The 16,788-nt window shown below is 47.6% G+C and overlaps 1 protein-coding gene across 5 annotated transcripts in view; it reads left to right on the top strand.

Annotated features, from left to right (window-relative positions):
* Positions 1-16,788, top strand: part of DKK3 (dickkopf WNT signaling pathway inhibitor 3) — a 43,474-nt gene that overhangs the window by 3,977 nt on the left and 22,709 nt on the right. For all 5 annotated transcript variants that reach the window (XM_028515585.2, XM_028515586.2, XM_028515589.2 and 2 more), the window contains 2 exons: positions 4,109-4,246; positions 7,372-7,455. In XM_028515585.2, the coding sequence (XP_028371386.1) occupies positions 4,109-4,246; positions 7,372-7,455 (222 nt within the window). The remainder of the gene's footprint in view (positions 1-4,108; positions 4,247-7,371; positions 7,456-16,788) is intronic.

Here is a 16,788-nt window from a genome sequence, read left to right as displayed (position 1 = left end):
AGCTGTTTACATAGCTGCATCATGAATCTGCTTTCAAGTGACTTCCTGACATTTTAAATATTCCAGCTGACTCCGCTGTGGATGTCTGTAGTGGGGGAGACGAAGGTAACTCTGCTTGTGGCATCATTACTGGGGGAGTCTAATCCTCACATGGTACAGTCCAGGCTGCCCCTGGTTTCCTCTCTTATTCTGTAAGTTGCTGACAAATGTATTTTGAGGATAAAACCACTTTACCCCCACCCCCCATACACTCGTTGCCTTGTCTGTAACTGGTATATTTTAGGATATTCCCAGGAAGGACCCCAATACCAAGCCAGGATTTATCTTTCAGTTTTTCCTACTGTACTCCTTTGACACACAGATTGAACCAACCACAAATGCCATTTTAAGTAACATTCACATTCCTCCTCTGTGAAACAAGTCCTATTGCTTACGTTTTTCTTGCTAGTGGCAATAATAGTTGTGGTTGAAATTTCCATTGCAAACTGTACTTTCAGTTCATGGTTCCACTAAAGAACTGTTAGCTCATTCTGTTGAAATAACCACTGGTTGAGAGGGAGGTTTTATGAGAAGACTATCTGCTCAGCCCGGAAGAAACTCTAGATTTGGTAACTTGTCAATTATTTGAAAACCAAACTGGAAGATTCAGATTCCCATGGGAAAGTTAAAAACATGAAGACATTCCCATCTCCTTCTGGATAATCAGCACCTGCAGCCTCCTACTGTTCTCCAGCTCTGCTTAAGCAGGCCAGGCTCTCTCGCTTACAAAAAAAATTGAGGTCGTTTTCTTGCCCATCTTTGTCTCCTTTCTTGAATCCATTCCACGTCTTCTCCATTTGTTAGCAAACTCTTCAAACGCATGATAGAGAGTCTGCTTTTTCCACTTCTACCCAAACCTTCCCTGGCAAGCTACCTTCTGAAACTGCTTTCTTAAAGGGCAGTACTGGGAGAGTACTCGCCATAGCTATTTATTACACCATTCCTGTTTGGCAAATACTGAACCAAGCACTTGGATTTCATGATCTTAATTCTCACATCTGCTCAGCAGAGTAGGATTATCCTCCATTTTATAAAAAAGAAAGCCGAGGTTTAGGAAACATTTGCCATCTTGTCCAAAGTCACTCAGCTGCTTTGTGGCAGAGCCTGGCCTTGGCCCCACCTTACCTGCCTCCAGGACCCTGGCACTTTCTACTGTGCTGCCCTCTGAAGACCCTGGTGGCAGGGGTTTTTTTTTGTTTTGTTTTGTTTTGTTTTGCCTTATCCTGTGGCCAGCCCTCAGTGGGTTGGTCTGTCCTTCTAGACATAGTTGGAGCCTTTGCCACCCAGAAGTCCCCTCTCCAGCCATAATTTCCTACCCCCAGACCTGGTTCTAGCCAGCCCTCTGAATGTATTCTCTTCTTTCTCTGGCTGTATGATTTCCCAACTAGTCTTTGGCACTTGCTACAAGTCCCCAGTATGGCCTGGAGCAGAGGTTCTTACCTGGGAGCAAGTGGGAGGCAGGGAGGACCCCAGAATCATCTGAGAAGCTCCTTGATATCTGAGATCCCACCCCCAGAATTTCTAATGTCACAAGCCTGGTGAGGGATCCATATATACTCATATATATGGAAAGTTTGGGCCATGACTGCTGTACCCTCCTGGCTGAGAACCAGGACAATGACCTCTGCTTTAGAATTGCTCCTGCATCTGCCTATTGAGCATTCTCTGCTTCGTCATCCACCACTTTATGCTGTGTCCAGCACGGACCCTCTGCGGTAGCTCTCAGCACACACCGTTGCTGTCCAGGCTGCAACAGCTTTGCCATCTTTGGGTTCCTCTGTATCTAAATCCTACCCATTTTTGAGACCAACCCAATCATGCCTCCTCTTGCTCTTGGAAGCCTTTCTCCTCTCTTCTTTGAACCCCTTACTTGCTTCGAGAGACGATCATAATTCTCCTCAGACTGGCTTGTGTGGGGCTCTCCTATCTCCCAAGTAAAAGCATAAGCCACTTGGGCAGAATCATGTACTGGGACAGCACATAGTTTGCAGACAGACTGACCTGAGTTCCAGTTTGAGCTTTGCCCCTTACTAACAGTGTGATGACCTAAGGCAGTCTCCTTCGCCTCTCTCAACCTTGTTTCCTTCATCTGCAAAATGAGAGAAATAACAACTTTCTCATAGGATTTCTGTGAATATTCAAGGAGGCATGGTAGGTATCGGGGGCCATGGCGCACACACAGCTTATGTCCAAACATGGAGGCTATAGTGATGATGACGATGACGATGATGATGATGAAGCCAGTGATCGACTTTAAACATCTTAGCAGTCACCTCAGGGTCAAACACAGCAGTCACTGACCAAGTCCTCTTAGGATTATCTGGGCCTTTGTGCCTATCCGAATTTCTTGACACTTCTGGTTCAGTGTTTTTGAGACAGGGAGATTCATGTCCAATATCCAACCCTGTCAGCAAATCTGGTTGGAAGAGGAGAGAAAAGAGGGGCCTCATGTAAGTACATAAGGAGAGAAAGGACAGTGATTTTTAAATAAAAGGTGGGGGCATGTTTTTGAGGATTAGTTTTAAATAGGATCAGTTTTCATTAGTTTTAAATGAAAATAGCTCAGAGTGAAAGATAGCAGTGTGGGAAAATTGCCAACTACCAACTAGAACTTCTCTTTGTGTCTCTTATTTTTGATTCCTAGAGAGAGTATCTGATTGGCTCGACTATTTCATGATGTGGCCTCCCTTTGAGTCCAATCAGCTGTGAATGGGTCATGTTGTCAAGTGCCCCCTCATCAGGGCTGGGACAGGGTGATAAATCTGGAAGGAAAAATCAGGTGAAGATGAGTCAACCAACCCTCTGCAAAAGGGTCATTTTATACCCGAGAGGTGGAGTGGGGAAGGAGACATAGCTGTAGCCCTACCTGCAGGGGTAAGGGGCTGCCTTAGTTTGGGTCCTCTCCACCACCACCACCAAATCTTTGCAACAAGGGTTTGGGAGCAAATCATTTATTTTGGAAGTGATGCCAGAAACACCAGGAAGAAGTGGAAAAGTGAGATGGAAGAGAAGAAAAGCAATGCAGACTGTGCTGATGAGAAGGTTACTGCTCAGGGCAGCTAGGGCTCGATGCCACCAGGGTCCTCAGAGAGACACCATCCGATTGAGAGGCGAGGGAGCTGAGTGCTGACCCCATCACCCGGCTCGCACTAGTTGAGCATTGTTCCTGGTTGTTAACTCCCTTGCACTGGGGGTCTGTGCACACTGAGCACACTTCAGCAACTAGAGACTACCCTCAGAGAGGGACAGAGTTGGTTGCTGGCATGTAAGGGAATTGAATACAGGTGACCTCCAGATGGGCCATGAGGAGATGGGCAGGGCACCCACAGCATTTGTGCAGGGGCCAAGACTATGCAGTGGGAACATGCCCACATCCCAACTCTGCTCTTCACTGAGAGACTCAGAAAGTTGTCTACTCTCCCTGAGCCTCAGGTGCCCTGTTTATAAAATACCCACCTCATAGGGAGCTTGTGAGATTTGTGGCTGTGATATATGTAAAACATTTAATACAATGTCTTTTCCTAGTGGGTACTCAATTAAAGGTACCCATCATTATTATTAATAGTTGTAATTGCAAATAGGAAAAGGAAGTAGTTCTTTTTTTTTCTTTTAAAAAAATTTTGGGAGCATGAGGGGAGGCAGGAGAAGGTAAAGGGGGGATACATGGTCACGGAAAGAGACATGACTTAGGGTGGTGAACACACAATGTGACATACAATACAGATGATGTCTTACAGAATTCTCCTGAAACCTATATAATTTTATTGACTAATGTAACCCCAGTAAAGTCAATGAAAAGAGTAAAAGAAATATTTTTGATTACAGTTTATATTCAATATAATTTTGAAGTAGTTTCAGGTGTACAGCATAGTGGTCAGACAATCACATACTTTACAAAGTGTTCCCACTGGTATTTCCAGTACCCACCTGGCACCGTACATAGTTACTACAATATTATTGGCTGTATTTCCTATGCTGTACTTACATCCCCATAGTTTTTTTTCCCTAATGGACTCTGACTTGTGTAAAGAGAAAACAATTTTGCTCATTTAATTTATTGACTTAATAGATGGAGGCGGAAGAAGCTGCTGCTAAGACGTCGTCAGAAGTGAGCCTGGCAGACTTGCCTCCCAGCTATCACAATGAGACCAACACAGAAGCCAAGGTGGGAAACAACACCGTCCACGTGCACCGAGAAATCCACAAGGTGAGGGCACTCACGGCCAGCACTTCCTTCTTTCTACAGTGCCCAGTCCCATCCGAGAACTAAGATTTTCTTTACATATTTGATACACAATCCAAAAACACAGATGAGGATGGTACAGCACAGATTACAGACCAGAGGGAGTGGAGGAACTGTTAAAGGGGAAAGAGATGTATCAAAAACCCAAGTTGCTTTTACATGTAAGCAATAAATGTGACTCCAGGCTTCCTGCCAGTCCAATTGCAAAAGAATGTTCAGGGATTTCTTGTTACTTGAAAAAAAAAACAAAACACAAACTAACAAGGGCCTACAGAGATACACTGTACTTTCCTAGTATTGGACTTGGGGAGTTTATCTCGTGGGTTTTTATCCATGTTTCCATAGAATTGAAATAGAGTTCCGGAGTCCGTGTTACTGTTTCCTTAGGAGGAACTCACATGGGATCTACTCTGTCTCCAGAAGGGAAAGCCTCAGTTGCCGCAAGATTAAGCATCTTGTTTGCTGGTTATGCATTTAAAATTCTACAGCAGAGTTTTTCCAACATACCACCTGTCTCCTGGTCTAATATCTTGCAAGAAAAGCAAGCAGTTTCATTCCAGATCCAACCTGAGGGAGAAAACACTGCAAATCTAGAGGCACATAGTTAGCATACTCCTGCGGTGAGATGTCCCCAAGGAGACTGTGACAGGACTTTGAGAGAAAGCTCTGCGAGCCTGTGTTAGCTTGAGGAGTCCGCTGTGCAGACATTCAGGATGGCTGGGAGAGGCCTTAGAGTCACCATTCTGTTGTGGCCATTCAAGGAGCTTGACCCTCTGACCCCGTTTCAGCTCCTCTATGCAGGGCCATGGCAGTGCTCACAAAAGAGCCTCACTTTCATTCAAGTGTTCAGGTAATGACTTGGTTGAGACAATAGCATTGCTGCGCCATAGCGCACAAAGGGGTCGATTTTCATGGGCCACTGCCTTGACTGTAAAGCAGCTTCTGCGTATGGCTCTTCTCCTGCTGCGTACTGATTGATGGGCCCAGCTCCAGGGCGTACCCCTCCCCCAGATAAATGAAGGAGTCACCCGCTGAACAGAATCGTTCAGCATTTCTCACATAAAGACCAGGGAATGTTTCCAAAGGTGATTATTTTATTCTCGTCAAAACCAATATTAAGTCAACCTTTCTGACAATAATTAGTCAATGAGGTCAACTGTTTTTTAAAGTTGCTCCTTGTAGACGTCAGACTATTTAAGTGTGAGTTTTCCCAGTAACTATTGTGATATTGAAAAATTATGTAAGTGTCCTGACCCTCAGTGTCCACACTTATGAAATAGGACTATCAGCAGCTGCATTACGGTATCGTGAAGGTCAAATGTCCTAAAGTATATGAGAGTTCATTGTAAACTGTAAAGTGCTATGCCACAGCAAATTGTTTTTATTATTACGGCTGTTATTATAGTAAAGTTATGTTACCAGCACGGTGTAGTCGTCCCCGAGTGGGTTCCATGGAGCCCTGTCCTGTGCAATGAGTGCTTCAGGACAGAGGGCTCAGCATGGTGGAACATATGTGGAAACACTGTATAGTTTCTCCTCATGTAGATGCAAAAATCCACGTTAGTATAATAGGCTCTGAGACATCCTATAACCTGTATGCATAAGACTGCAGAATTTCTTAAAAATGTAACTGGTTAATTCCATTAAAATTTGGAATACAGGGAGAAGACATTATGTCTTTGTTGGGGAGAGGAACTATTTAGATAACAATTCTGAAGTATGTGGATGAAGACATGATTCTTAACTCCTTAGAAATGGGACTTGATCCACTACCATAAATTAGGCTGAGAGTTCCCACTTTGTTCTGGCTGCAGGTTCCTGCGATACTGAGCTGGCAGGAACCTTAAAGGTCGCCTAGAAATGAGGAAATCGTGAATCAGAGAGGGGAATGACTTGTCCCCATTACAAAGCAGATGGTTGTTGGCAGCGGAGCCAAGGCTCGGAGATCACAGATCTCCCAGCTCTGGGGTCAGCCATCTTTCTGTTCTTCATCCTGAACCTAAACATTCGACGTGGCCTTGACAGGGGCCAGCACGGCCTGGGCTCCACATCAGGATCGAAAGCTCAGCTCTGAGGTGCCTGCTTATGTGTTCAGAACCAGATGCAGACGACAGATAGGAACAGTGGGCCAGGTCTCTCCTGCTACTTAAGTACTTTTTTAAACAATACAAATTGTTTGTATTTATCATTAAATATTTAGCACTTCTATTTTCTTACCACTCCTTGTCCTTTATTCATTTTTTGACATTCAGACATGGACTTTCTTGTACTTCTCAACAGTTCCACATATAAGTCACCTTTTCCCCCCTCCCTTGACTGAAATCCCCAGGGGGGCAAGGTATACATTATACCACTGGTTTTAAATTCCCAGTGTGCCTCAGAATTGCCCGGGGAGCCTGTAACATTTAACCAACCCCAGCCCAGTCCTCAGGGGTTTTCTATCATTGACATTGGGCAGTTTTTAGAGCTCGCCAGAACTTTGATCTAGTTCTCACACATGCCTACACGCTAGACTCATCTGAGGAGCTTCGTGAACTAGCCAGGCGTAGGTCTGTCCCCAGGGACTCTGGGTTAGTTGATCTGAGCGATGCCTTCAGTCATCCCAGGGGGGCTTTTGTTGATCTGTGTCCTTCACTGAGCCACGTTTGAGTCACCCAAATCTGGAGTGGGGCAGCTACAGCTAAAAGCTGCCTGCTTCTCATGAAAGGTGTTCAGTTAGACCCCCAGACCTGTAGCTGTTGAAAAGAAAGTTTACCTTGGGTTTCAAGTGAGGCACCCTGAGAATGATAAAAATAGCCAGCACTGAGTATTTGCGAGGTGACTGGCTTTGTGTGGAGTGCTTTACACAGACCACCTCTTCACGCTGCATAGCAGCCCTGTGAGGTAGACTCTGTTACATCTATTATCACTGCCCAGAGGGGAAGCTGTTCCTGTTCGTCTGAGGGCTGCTGCTGGAACTCAGAGAGAGAGGGGAGTGGGCAGTCTGTCTGCTTGGCTGGATGCCCCAGCTTCAGAAAACAGGAAAAAAGAGTTGCAGGATTTTCCCAGCATCCCTTCTATTTCACATTCACCATGCTGTTCTATTGCAGATCACCAACAACCAGACTGGACAAACAGTCTTTTCAGAGACGGTGATTACGTCTGTGGGAGATGAAGAGAGCAAAAGGAGCCACGTGAGTTGTCATCTCCCCTGCGCTCACACCCCCAGGCACACACGCCTCTGTGCCCCCTGCCAAGGGTGACCCAGGCTTCAGACCACGGGCAGGAGGGAGCTGACTCTCAGGCACCTTTCCTGCCTCATTGTGCCAAGATTGTCTAATTCCTGACTAGGCTGATGCAATCTGGTAACGGGCTCTACTTTCATGCACTTTGCATCAGAAGTAACAGAGGAATTGCATTCAGTTGTCATTTGCATGGCTCCATCTCAGCCTTGAAAGGGGAACACGGAAGTACCAGGCATGTTGATTAGGGACCCTGGTCCCAAGACCTGGTACATCCGACTGTGGGATGGCCCAGAGCCTCTGGCCTGGCCCGTGCCTTGTGTGATGTCAGCCCTGAGCAGGCAGCGTGAGAGCAGGAAAACTGTGAGTGGGACCCAGTGGCCTGCAGGGCAAAGGGTGCCCTCCCACTGCAGGTTCGTGCTTGGCCCCCTCGTGACTACGCCTGCTACTTCGGTGTCTGCTGTTTGGTCCAAAAGCGAGGTGTTGTGGTTTTTTTCTTTAATAGAATTATAGAGTCCTCAAGTTGGAAGGGGTGTCATTTCACAGAAGGAAGGCCTGGGCACAGTGACCCAATTGGACTCACGGGTCTCCAGACTCCCAGGTCAAAGGTGACTCACCAGCAGCCGATCTCCTCAAAGAAGCGGCTGGCTTCAGATGTGCATGCGTGGTGAGGCCTGAACAAGGCAACTGCCTCGCCACATGGCCACAGTAAAAATATGCCTCCTTTGTGGAGACCGCGAAGACCAGCCTTTCTGTGCCTTTTGCAAATTTCTGAACTGTGAGTTCTTTCCCTCCAAGGATCAAGGATTTTCCCTTGCCTCTTCTGGCCTGACCTCCGGGAGAGAGCCTGTGTCTTCATAGCAGTTGGTGTGGGGGGGGAGGGGCGTCGACATGGTTGGTAGTCAGTGGGCTCTTCTGGGCCTGTTGCCAGCACAGTGCTCAGACACATCCTACCAGCTGAGGGGTCCAGGTGGCTCTATGTGATGCTAGTGACCCGCCATTCGTGGGACGGGGGTGGGGCAAGCCATGTGGTGAAATGAAAAAAGCTTGAGCAGTGGAGGCTAGAAGTGTGAGTTTGTCACTTACAAGCTGGGTCACCTCAGCATCCCCATCTGCAAGTGGGGCAATGATTTTCTCCGTTTCCCCCAACTCTGAAAGTACAGAAGCCTCTGAAACAAAGACAGGATTGATTAAGGTCAGGAGGAAAGAGAAGCCGGCTTTCGAAGTTGGGAAGAGAGAGGGCAGCAAAACAAGAAACAACCAGCTGTAGGTGTGGTCATGTTGCCCAGAAGGAGAAGCTGTAGGGTATTCTGGGTTTAAGTCTCGGTTTGGGGCCCTAGGAGGTCAGGAGCACCTGAGCAGAAGCCATGGCATGGAAAGGACAGGCGAAACAGAACTCATAGGGCTGTGAATTAGGGAGAAAAAACATCCATTGTCCTCAAGTTAACAAAAAAATCCTACGATTGCGCGACAAAGGAGGTTTGCTCCAGGGAGCTTCCTGGAGCCCAGAAGGCAGCAGCCTTGGCCGTGAGCACACCTGCACCTGCCGGAGGGCTGAGTACACATGTGACCTGCAGCATTCAAATCCCTCCATGCTCTCCCCTGTGCTCCGCAAGGGAGATGGCTATTTTCCCCCTGTGATGGGGGAACCGAGGCTCTGGTCACGGTGAGCAGGTGAGAGACAGGATCGCAAAGATGCAAAGGGCATGCTTGGGTCAGAGAGCCTGCACATGTGTGTGCTGCTGCCAGTGAGTCTGTGCTGGCTGTCCCGAGAGCTCTCAGCCTTGTGCGTCCTGCTCAGCAGGGAGGCCCAGAATCTGCACGCCTCTGTACGCCATCTCCTACGTCCATCGTGTGATGCGGATGTACTGCAGCACCTTTGTGCAGCACGTGATTGGACCCCCTGTGCACATGGTCCTGAGAATGCAGGAGGCTGATGGGGCAAGAGAGATCCCAGAAACCCAGAAGGTAGAGGCTCACCATGTTTTTCTAGATTTCTGCTCGGGCACTTGAAGTATTACCTCACTGAGTTTCTCTGTGAGAATAAATTCCAATGTGATCGGTTAGAAGGGAGACCTGGGCATTTGGCGTTTGGCTAGCTAGTTTCTGGAGGATGGGTCTGTAGAGAACAGGCTGGGGAGTTTTCAAGCCACCAATGACAGGGATGTCCTGTTCGGAAATGGTGACATACGTACCCCACCGCAGAGCCTCACTCATTGCCGGAGCAGCTTGCTAAAAGGCAGAGAAGCAAGATGTAGTTTCAGATGCCCACAGAATTCTTCCATGTAACTGCTCGTTGGTTCCTGGGTCGCCACGGTCCTAACGCAACTGAGCAGGGCTCACGCCTCATCTTCACAGAGACACGAAGCTCCTCCTCCTGAGTGGGAAGCTGTCAAGACTAGATTGCTTCCAAAGGAGTGCAAAGGGTCGAATATTGTCACCACTGTCCCATTCCAGAGTTTTATGATGTAATTCTTTTTACAGTTGGCTCTGAAATGCATTACACGCTCAAGAACTTTCTCTTAAGTGGAAAAGGGAGATTTGCCATTCAAATGGACAAAAATTATATGCTGTTCCAATGTTCAGTTACTGTAAACAGGGGCCAAATTTCCAGGGTTTAAAACTCCCAGATGAATTCAATTAAAAATAATCGCCCAAGCACCCCCTATTTTCCTTTCTTCAAATGCTGGTGTGCGTATTAATATGTATGGTAACCCGAGGAGGCCCGTGGAAAGTTACAGACTGTAACTCTATATGCCTGTCTAGAAAACTTAGCACAGCATGTGTGAGTCGTGGGCCTGTTTTTACATTCAGACGCGAAAGGGGAAAAGGACATTGCAGCTTGTTATTTCGCCCGAGTGCGCCAGGGATGGAGATGTGGTCCGACGTCTCTCTGTGATGCTTCTGTGCGGGGCCCTCGGCCTGTCTCCCTTCATGGGCCAGCGGGCAGCTGACTGATGTGCCGCTCCTGCTGTGCGGGGCGAGGTGGGGAGGGAGGCGGTGTGTTGGAAGTTAGAGAGCGGACAAGCCGTTATGCATCCATGGGAAGCTTTTATTTATTTATAGCCCGGTGTCCCCAAATAGGAGGAATCTGGCCTAGTTAGCCAAGGCACCATTTTGAAGGGGCATGTCTTCTAATTAAAACACAGCTCACAGCCACCAAGTTCAGCACATCATGCATTTGTTCTTTTCTGTTTTTACATTGGAATACGAGATGAAAGGGTAGACTCATTTGTTTTTCCAGCTAAACGTAACTTGTTTGAATCTATAGCTTTAATTACATTACAACCAACTCCAAATCTTGCTCAAGACTTCTGGGGCCCCAGGGAGACAAATTTCAGTGCCAAAATCATGTAGATAGTAGTGATTTGAGTGACCCAGCAACTTTCTTGTCCCGGAGAGTGATCAGGGTGACAGTGTCTTTTTGACCTGATGCAGTGGGTGGTGGGCGATGACAGTGGAATTCTCTACAAGTGTGAACCAAACATCTTCTCTGTCGTGAGGGTGCTTGCCTGTTATTGGTGCTGAAGATGGGGAGAAGTGGGAAGGCGGCTGAACTTCCCGGGACTCATTTGTTGGTTTCCCATTGAACAGTAAGCATCCTGTCCCCTCAAAGCCCAGGGAGACCCAACAGGAGTGTGGGAGGAGCCAGGGTGTTGAATGACAGCCTTCTCCCCAGCTGGTCCATTCATCACTGAGGAAATGTAGGTGGGATGCTGGCTTTGTTTGCTCCTTATGCCCTGATTTCTGATGCTGGAGTTGCTGTTATCAACCTGATAGAAGGGCAGAGGGCACCATGATGGCAAGTCACCGGGGGATTATTTTAACAGAAATGCTCAGGGGGAAGGCACAGGCCTGTTAGAGAAACCCAGTCAGTTCCCAAAAGTCCCTGCCCCCTGAAGAGTCCTGCTTGGGGCATGAGGTTGGGACGGCCAGCCTGGAGGTCAAACTCTGATCTGACCCTTCCAAGCTCTGTCCTTTATGAATCAGCTTCTTCATTTATCAAACAGGGCTAATAATCCCCGGTTCACAAAACTGGGTGAGCATCGAGGTAGGCAAGGTTTATAAAAGCTCTTTGTGTGAGGCTCATTATTATTGGGAAGTAATTACAAGTGGGTTCTAATTGGTTTCTCCCCTGGTGCCCAGCAAAGTGGAGGATGTGTTTAAGGACTCCACAGGCCTCTTTCCACTGACGTTTGCAGCCGGCGGCTAAGTTCTGCAGAGCCCCACCTCACCCTCTGAGCAATGCACTTCCCCTGGCTCCGTGTTCCTAGCCACAAGGTTGACTCACCTGCTGCCCTTGCAAGTCGGATGTGTCTGGTTTGGGCGTTAGGCATACAGACGGAAGAAAGGATGGGCCGTAATGAGTGACGAGAAGAGTGGGTGATGGCCAGGTGCTGACAGGCTCCAGGACAGGCCTCGGGCTGGCAGGATGTACACTGGTTTCTGTAGAGAACAGCAGCCTTGAGGTTCTAAGAGCGAAGACGCTCATCTCGTGTGAATGTACATTTCCACTGCCCTGTAACCAGAGAGTTGGGTACCTCTGTGATTCCGGACTTACATTTTGAGTTGAATCTGTGATTTCTGGCCAAGGATGAGGCCCTCATGCCTGCATCCAATAGGGAAAATTATAGGGAAAATGCCAGAGCTCTGGATCATTCTGAGAGATGGATAAACAATCTCCAAGTTAATAAAGCTGATGCAGGCATTTCTTTGTGAGTTATAACCTGGTTGTATTAAGTTATACTCTCTTCAACCTAGCTAGCCATCAAGAAGGAAGTCATTAAATGTACATATTCCATGTCTAAAGTTAAAATATTGTTAAGTTAATAAATGAGTTTCATGTAAGTTGGTATAAAAGGATGTTTTCAACAGAAGGTTAAGTGGAAAACAAGCAATTGCAGAGCAGTATCTGTACTATACTAAGAATATAATATATGCTTTATATATGCAGTATATTAAAAATCTCATTTTTAGGAAAGAAGTGCATTAAAAACTTTGGCAAAGTATATACTAAATCACTAGCGGTACATATCACTGGAGGAACTGAAATTTGCAGAGACTTTTCCTTTAGCGTGTTCTATACTTTTAAATGTTTTAAAAAGAGCTTGTGAATTATTTATAGTTTTGCTATAAACATCTACTTATATTTTTTAATGATTTTGCAAGTATTTCTCTTGTGATGATCCTGGAAATTAAATTGCTAAGTCAAAGGGTGCATATCTAAAATTTTGAGGAAAACGGCTGAATTTCCCTCCAGAAAAGTTACAGTAATTTTGCTCTTAGCAGAATTTCTGAAGCTGTGTTTCACTAACCCTCACCTCCAGTGGGTGTTACAGTGGGTGATTATTTATATCTGTTTTGTTTTCTTCACATTCTCTGATTACTGGCAAGGTCAAGGGGAGTAGCTGTTTGACAACTGTAAGCTGCAGCAAACATGGAATGTTCCACAGGTTTATCTCATCCCTCCCTCCCTTTTTGCAGGGGGCAAGGTCAGTTTTGCATTCCAGGCTGTTCCCAAGACCAGACCCCATCTGCCCCAGTGTGGGGCAGATTAGGAAGGTGTGGCGCTGCAGTGGCAGCTGTCAGAGTGCCCAGGGTCCGTGTGAGGTGGCTGCTGGGCTGTGAGTCACACCAGGAGGAGGTGATGGTGACGTGCAGCCTCCTGCCTTCACCCCTGTAAACACAAAAAGACAGGCACTTCCTCCTTCCTTCTTCTCTCACCTCCACCAACACCCCAAACACAGGCTTGGGTGCCTCCTGGCTGGAGGAGCCCTCTGCAGGGTGCCTAAGTTCCCAGGCAGGTAGATTCAAAGTGCAGCTTTGTTGTTCATGAGCCATGCAACTGTGACTAAGTTCCCTAACTGCTCTAAAACCTTAGTTTCCTCATATGTACAGTGGAGTTAGGAAAAGTACCTTCCATGTATGTTGTCATGAGGGTAAAGTAAGATAATCTGAGTAAAAAACACCACACAGCACCTAGAATGCCAGAGCGAGTGGGGTCAGTAAGTGTGGGCCACTTAACTATTTGATTACCTCAAACCCTGGCTGTCAAAATTCCCAGTATAGTTACTCAATGCATTCATTTATTTGCACATTCACTGGGCACTTACTGCATGTAGGGCAGATAAATGTAAAAGATAGTCCCTAACATCAGAGAGTACCCAGGCTAGCTGTGCACCAAAAAACCCCCCAGCCTTTTCCGACATGGGTTCCTGTTTCCGAAGGCAGAGGCTGTACCGGGCACGGCAGGAGCATTGCGCAGCCACCAGATCTGGCAGTCCGGGGAGACTTGCTGGAAAGTGATCCTTCATGGTCTCTGGTGTTTCTGCTAATTTTATAGGCAGATGCATTAATTGCCCCTTTGTTCCAGACTATTCTTTCAAAGATGTTTCTATAGCAAGCAGCCTTGGAGACAGAGGCAGCTGTCCTTCCTTGGCAGAGGGCAGCTTTGCCTGCAGCCCGTTATAAACAATTTGCGCTCGCCAAGCTGGACATTCCTCAGCTGGGGTGCACCCCACTGCAGGCACAGCAGCTGCCTGGGCCCCTCCGTGGTGTCACATGGGCATTGAGGCAGCGGAGCTGTTGAAAACATGAGGCTCCTGCTCCTTCTGTGCTGTCAGCAGGAAAGTCCTTTTATCCCTGACCCAGGAGTCTGATGCCTTCTGCTGGCATCCATGAAACTGGAAGGCTCACTTGTCACCTTGCAAGTAAATTCTCAGACCCTTCATACTTTCTGGCAGGCTCCCTGGAAGAGGTGGCAGTTAAGTTATATTTTGAGTGATGTCTAGGAATTCTCCGTTGTGGAGGGAGAAGGGCATTCCTTGCAGATGGCTTCTTTGTTCAAAGTCAGGGAAGCACGTGGAAATAAGACCATGTTTGAGGAACAGTGTGTAGTTTAGAATTCCAGAGCTGGAAGTGTGCTTGAGGGAGCAGCAGATGAGGCTGGGGAGAGGCAGGAACTAGATCAGGAAGGGCTTCGAGAGCCCAGCTAAGGAGTTAGAAATGCATGCCGAGTTAGGAACACAACCAGAGTCTGAAATGCTTTAACGTGTCCTGTACTGTGTGCATACAGCATCCTGAGGCTCTGCGCAGTCCCCAGAGGCCCCCAGAGGAAAGAGCCAGGAAGACGTGGTTTGGAGGGCAGATTCATTGATGGGGACAGAGTTTTGCTTAACCCTGCTGGAGCTTGAGGCCTGAGTCCTGTATGCCCTCCAAAAAGCTGGCTTCAGGACTTGGAATTTGGAAACTTTTAGTTAGAAGAGGAACACTCTGCTTTTATATGGTGCCAGTAGGCAAGCCAGATAAGGAACAGGGATTGAACTTGAAATCTCATTAGGCTGAGGGCTGCAGAACAAGCCAGTGTCTGTGGTGTCTGAGCAGCCTGGGGCTGGAGAGCTCCCCTGGGGCCGGTCTGTGGCTGTCCACTGCCCTCAGAGCCTGGGGACTTGCCAGAGCTGCCTGGACAGCGTTCCCCATGGGGCTTTGGCATCTGGCTGGAAGATGCCTGGCCCTGCCCTTCATTGATCTTTGGCATCATTCTGAAAAACGCACAAAGCTCATGAGTTCATTTTGTTTTATTTTTAAAATAATGTCAAGAACCACAGTGTTCCCTCACTCAGTCACTATGACTGAGAAAGTAACGGAATTAACCACCCCCTTCTCCAAAGCTGCCTGTGTCTCATGTTCAGGTAAGTCCTGGTAACAGTTCAGGCCAACCCATCAGTGATGTGATTAAGTGCTCAGCATAATTAACAATCATAGTGACCAATAATAATAGATGATGATGAAGATAAGAACTGCCATTTATGGGGCCCGTGCTATGTGCCAGGCCCCCTGCTTGGGATCTGACCAGCTTCCCCTCACACAATCTGCGTGGCAACCATGCAAGGCAGATGCACCCTTGACCCCATTTCACAGATAAAGGGACTGAGGCTCCGGGAAGTTACACCACAGAGCTGGGTGGTAGTGCCAATGCTACGAGGGAAAAACAAAACAAGTCACTTAGGTCTCAGTGATGCCGAAGCTTCCAAACGCATGTTCTTAGTGGGACATTTCTAAAAGTTGTGATAAAATATGTATAGTGTGAAATTTACCGCCCCAACCACGTTTAAGCATGTGGTTCAGTAGTAAGTACTTCCACTTCGCTGTGTGGCCAACCTGTTTTCATCTTGCAGAACCGAAATGCCGCACTCATTACACAATCACTCTCCGCTGCCTCGCTCCCCTGCCTCCCGCCCCTGGCAGCACCCTCTACTTTCTATGTGAACGTGACTGCTGCAGGTCTCTCATGTGATGGAGTCATACATGAGTTGTCTTTTTGTGGCCGGTTTGTTTCATGTAGAACACTGTCCTTGAGGTTCATCCATGTTGTAGCATGTGCCAGAATTTCCTTCCTTTATAGGGCTGAACAGTATTCCTGTGTGTGTGTGTGTGTGTGTGTGTGTGTGTGCGCCCATCGATGGACACTCGGGTTGTTTCTCCCTCTCAGCTATTATGAATGATACTGTGCTGAACCTGGGTGTATAGATATCTCTGATTTCAATTCTTGTAGGTACATACCCAGAAATGGAATTGATGGATCATATCAAAATTTTATTTTTAATTTTTGAGAAATGGCCACACTGTTTTTCACAGTGGCAGCACCACTTTGCATTCCCATCAATGGGGCACAAAGTGGGACATTTTTTAACCTCTGGTTTCCATGACTGTAGGAACAAGGTAATTCAGGGACCCAGGTCTGAGCTGAAGGGCTGCACAATAACACCCAGGCTCTGCTGCCCTTGCTCAAGGCAGTGCCTTCCAGCACTGTCCCGGGGGCTGCCTCTGCAGGGTGGCAGTCACGGTCTCAGGGGTGTCCCAGCCTCTGGCCAACGTGCTGGAAACTGCCCTGAGCTCAGGCTCCAGCTGCGTCTGGGAGAGTCATATCTAGCAGCCAAAGATGTGATTTTTTTTTGACCATTAGGAATCTATGCCCCTCTCCACTCCCTTCTTTATGAGATCCCCCTCTGTGGTCTCCCAGGAGACTCCACATGCTCTGGGGGCCTTCCACTTCCCTATGAGGGCTCTGTAGACCCCTGGGGGCTCAGGTAGGGGGCTCAGGCCTCCAGGGAAAGGGCTTTGTGCTGCTGGTGGTGGTGGTTTTTAAATTCCCACCAGTGGTAGGGAGGGTTTCCTGGGACAAGGGCCAGAGGGCAGTGCCAGTAGAGGCCTTGGTCATTCCCTCTCCACCTCCAGAGTCAAGGTCAGGGTCAGTGGAAGGGAACTAGATCAGGATGGGAGTTC

Source organism: Phyllostomus discolor, chromosome 6 (genome assembly GCF_004126475.2).
Source record: "Phyllostomus discolor isolate MPI-MPIP mPhyDis1 chromosome 6, mPhyDis1.pri.v3, whole genome shotgun sequence".
Lineage (NCBI taxonomy): Eukaryota > Metazoa > Chordata > Mammalia > Chiroptera > Phyllostomidae > Phyllostomus > Phyllostomus discolor.
Note: the sequence above shows the minus strand (reverse complement) of the source record. Positions and strands in the feature narration are given on the sequence as shown.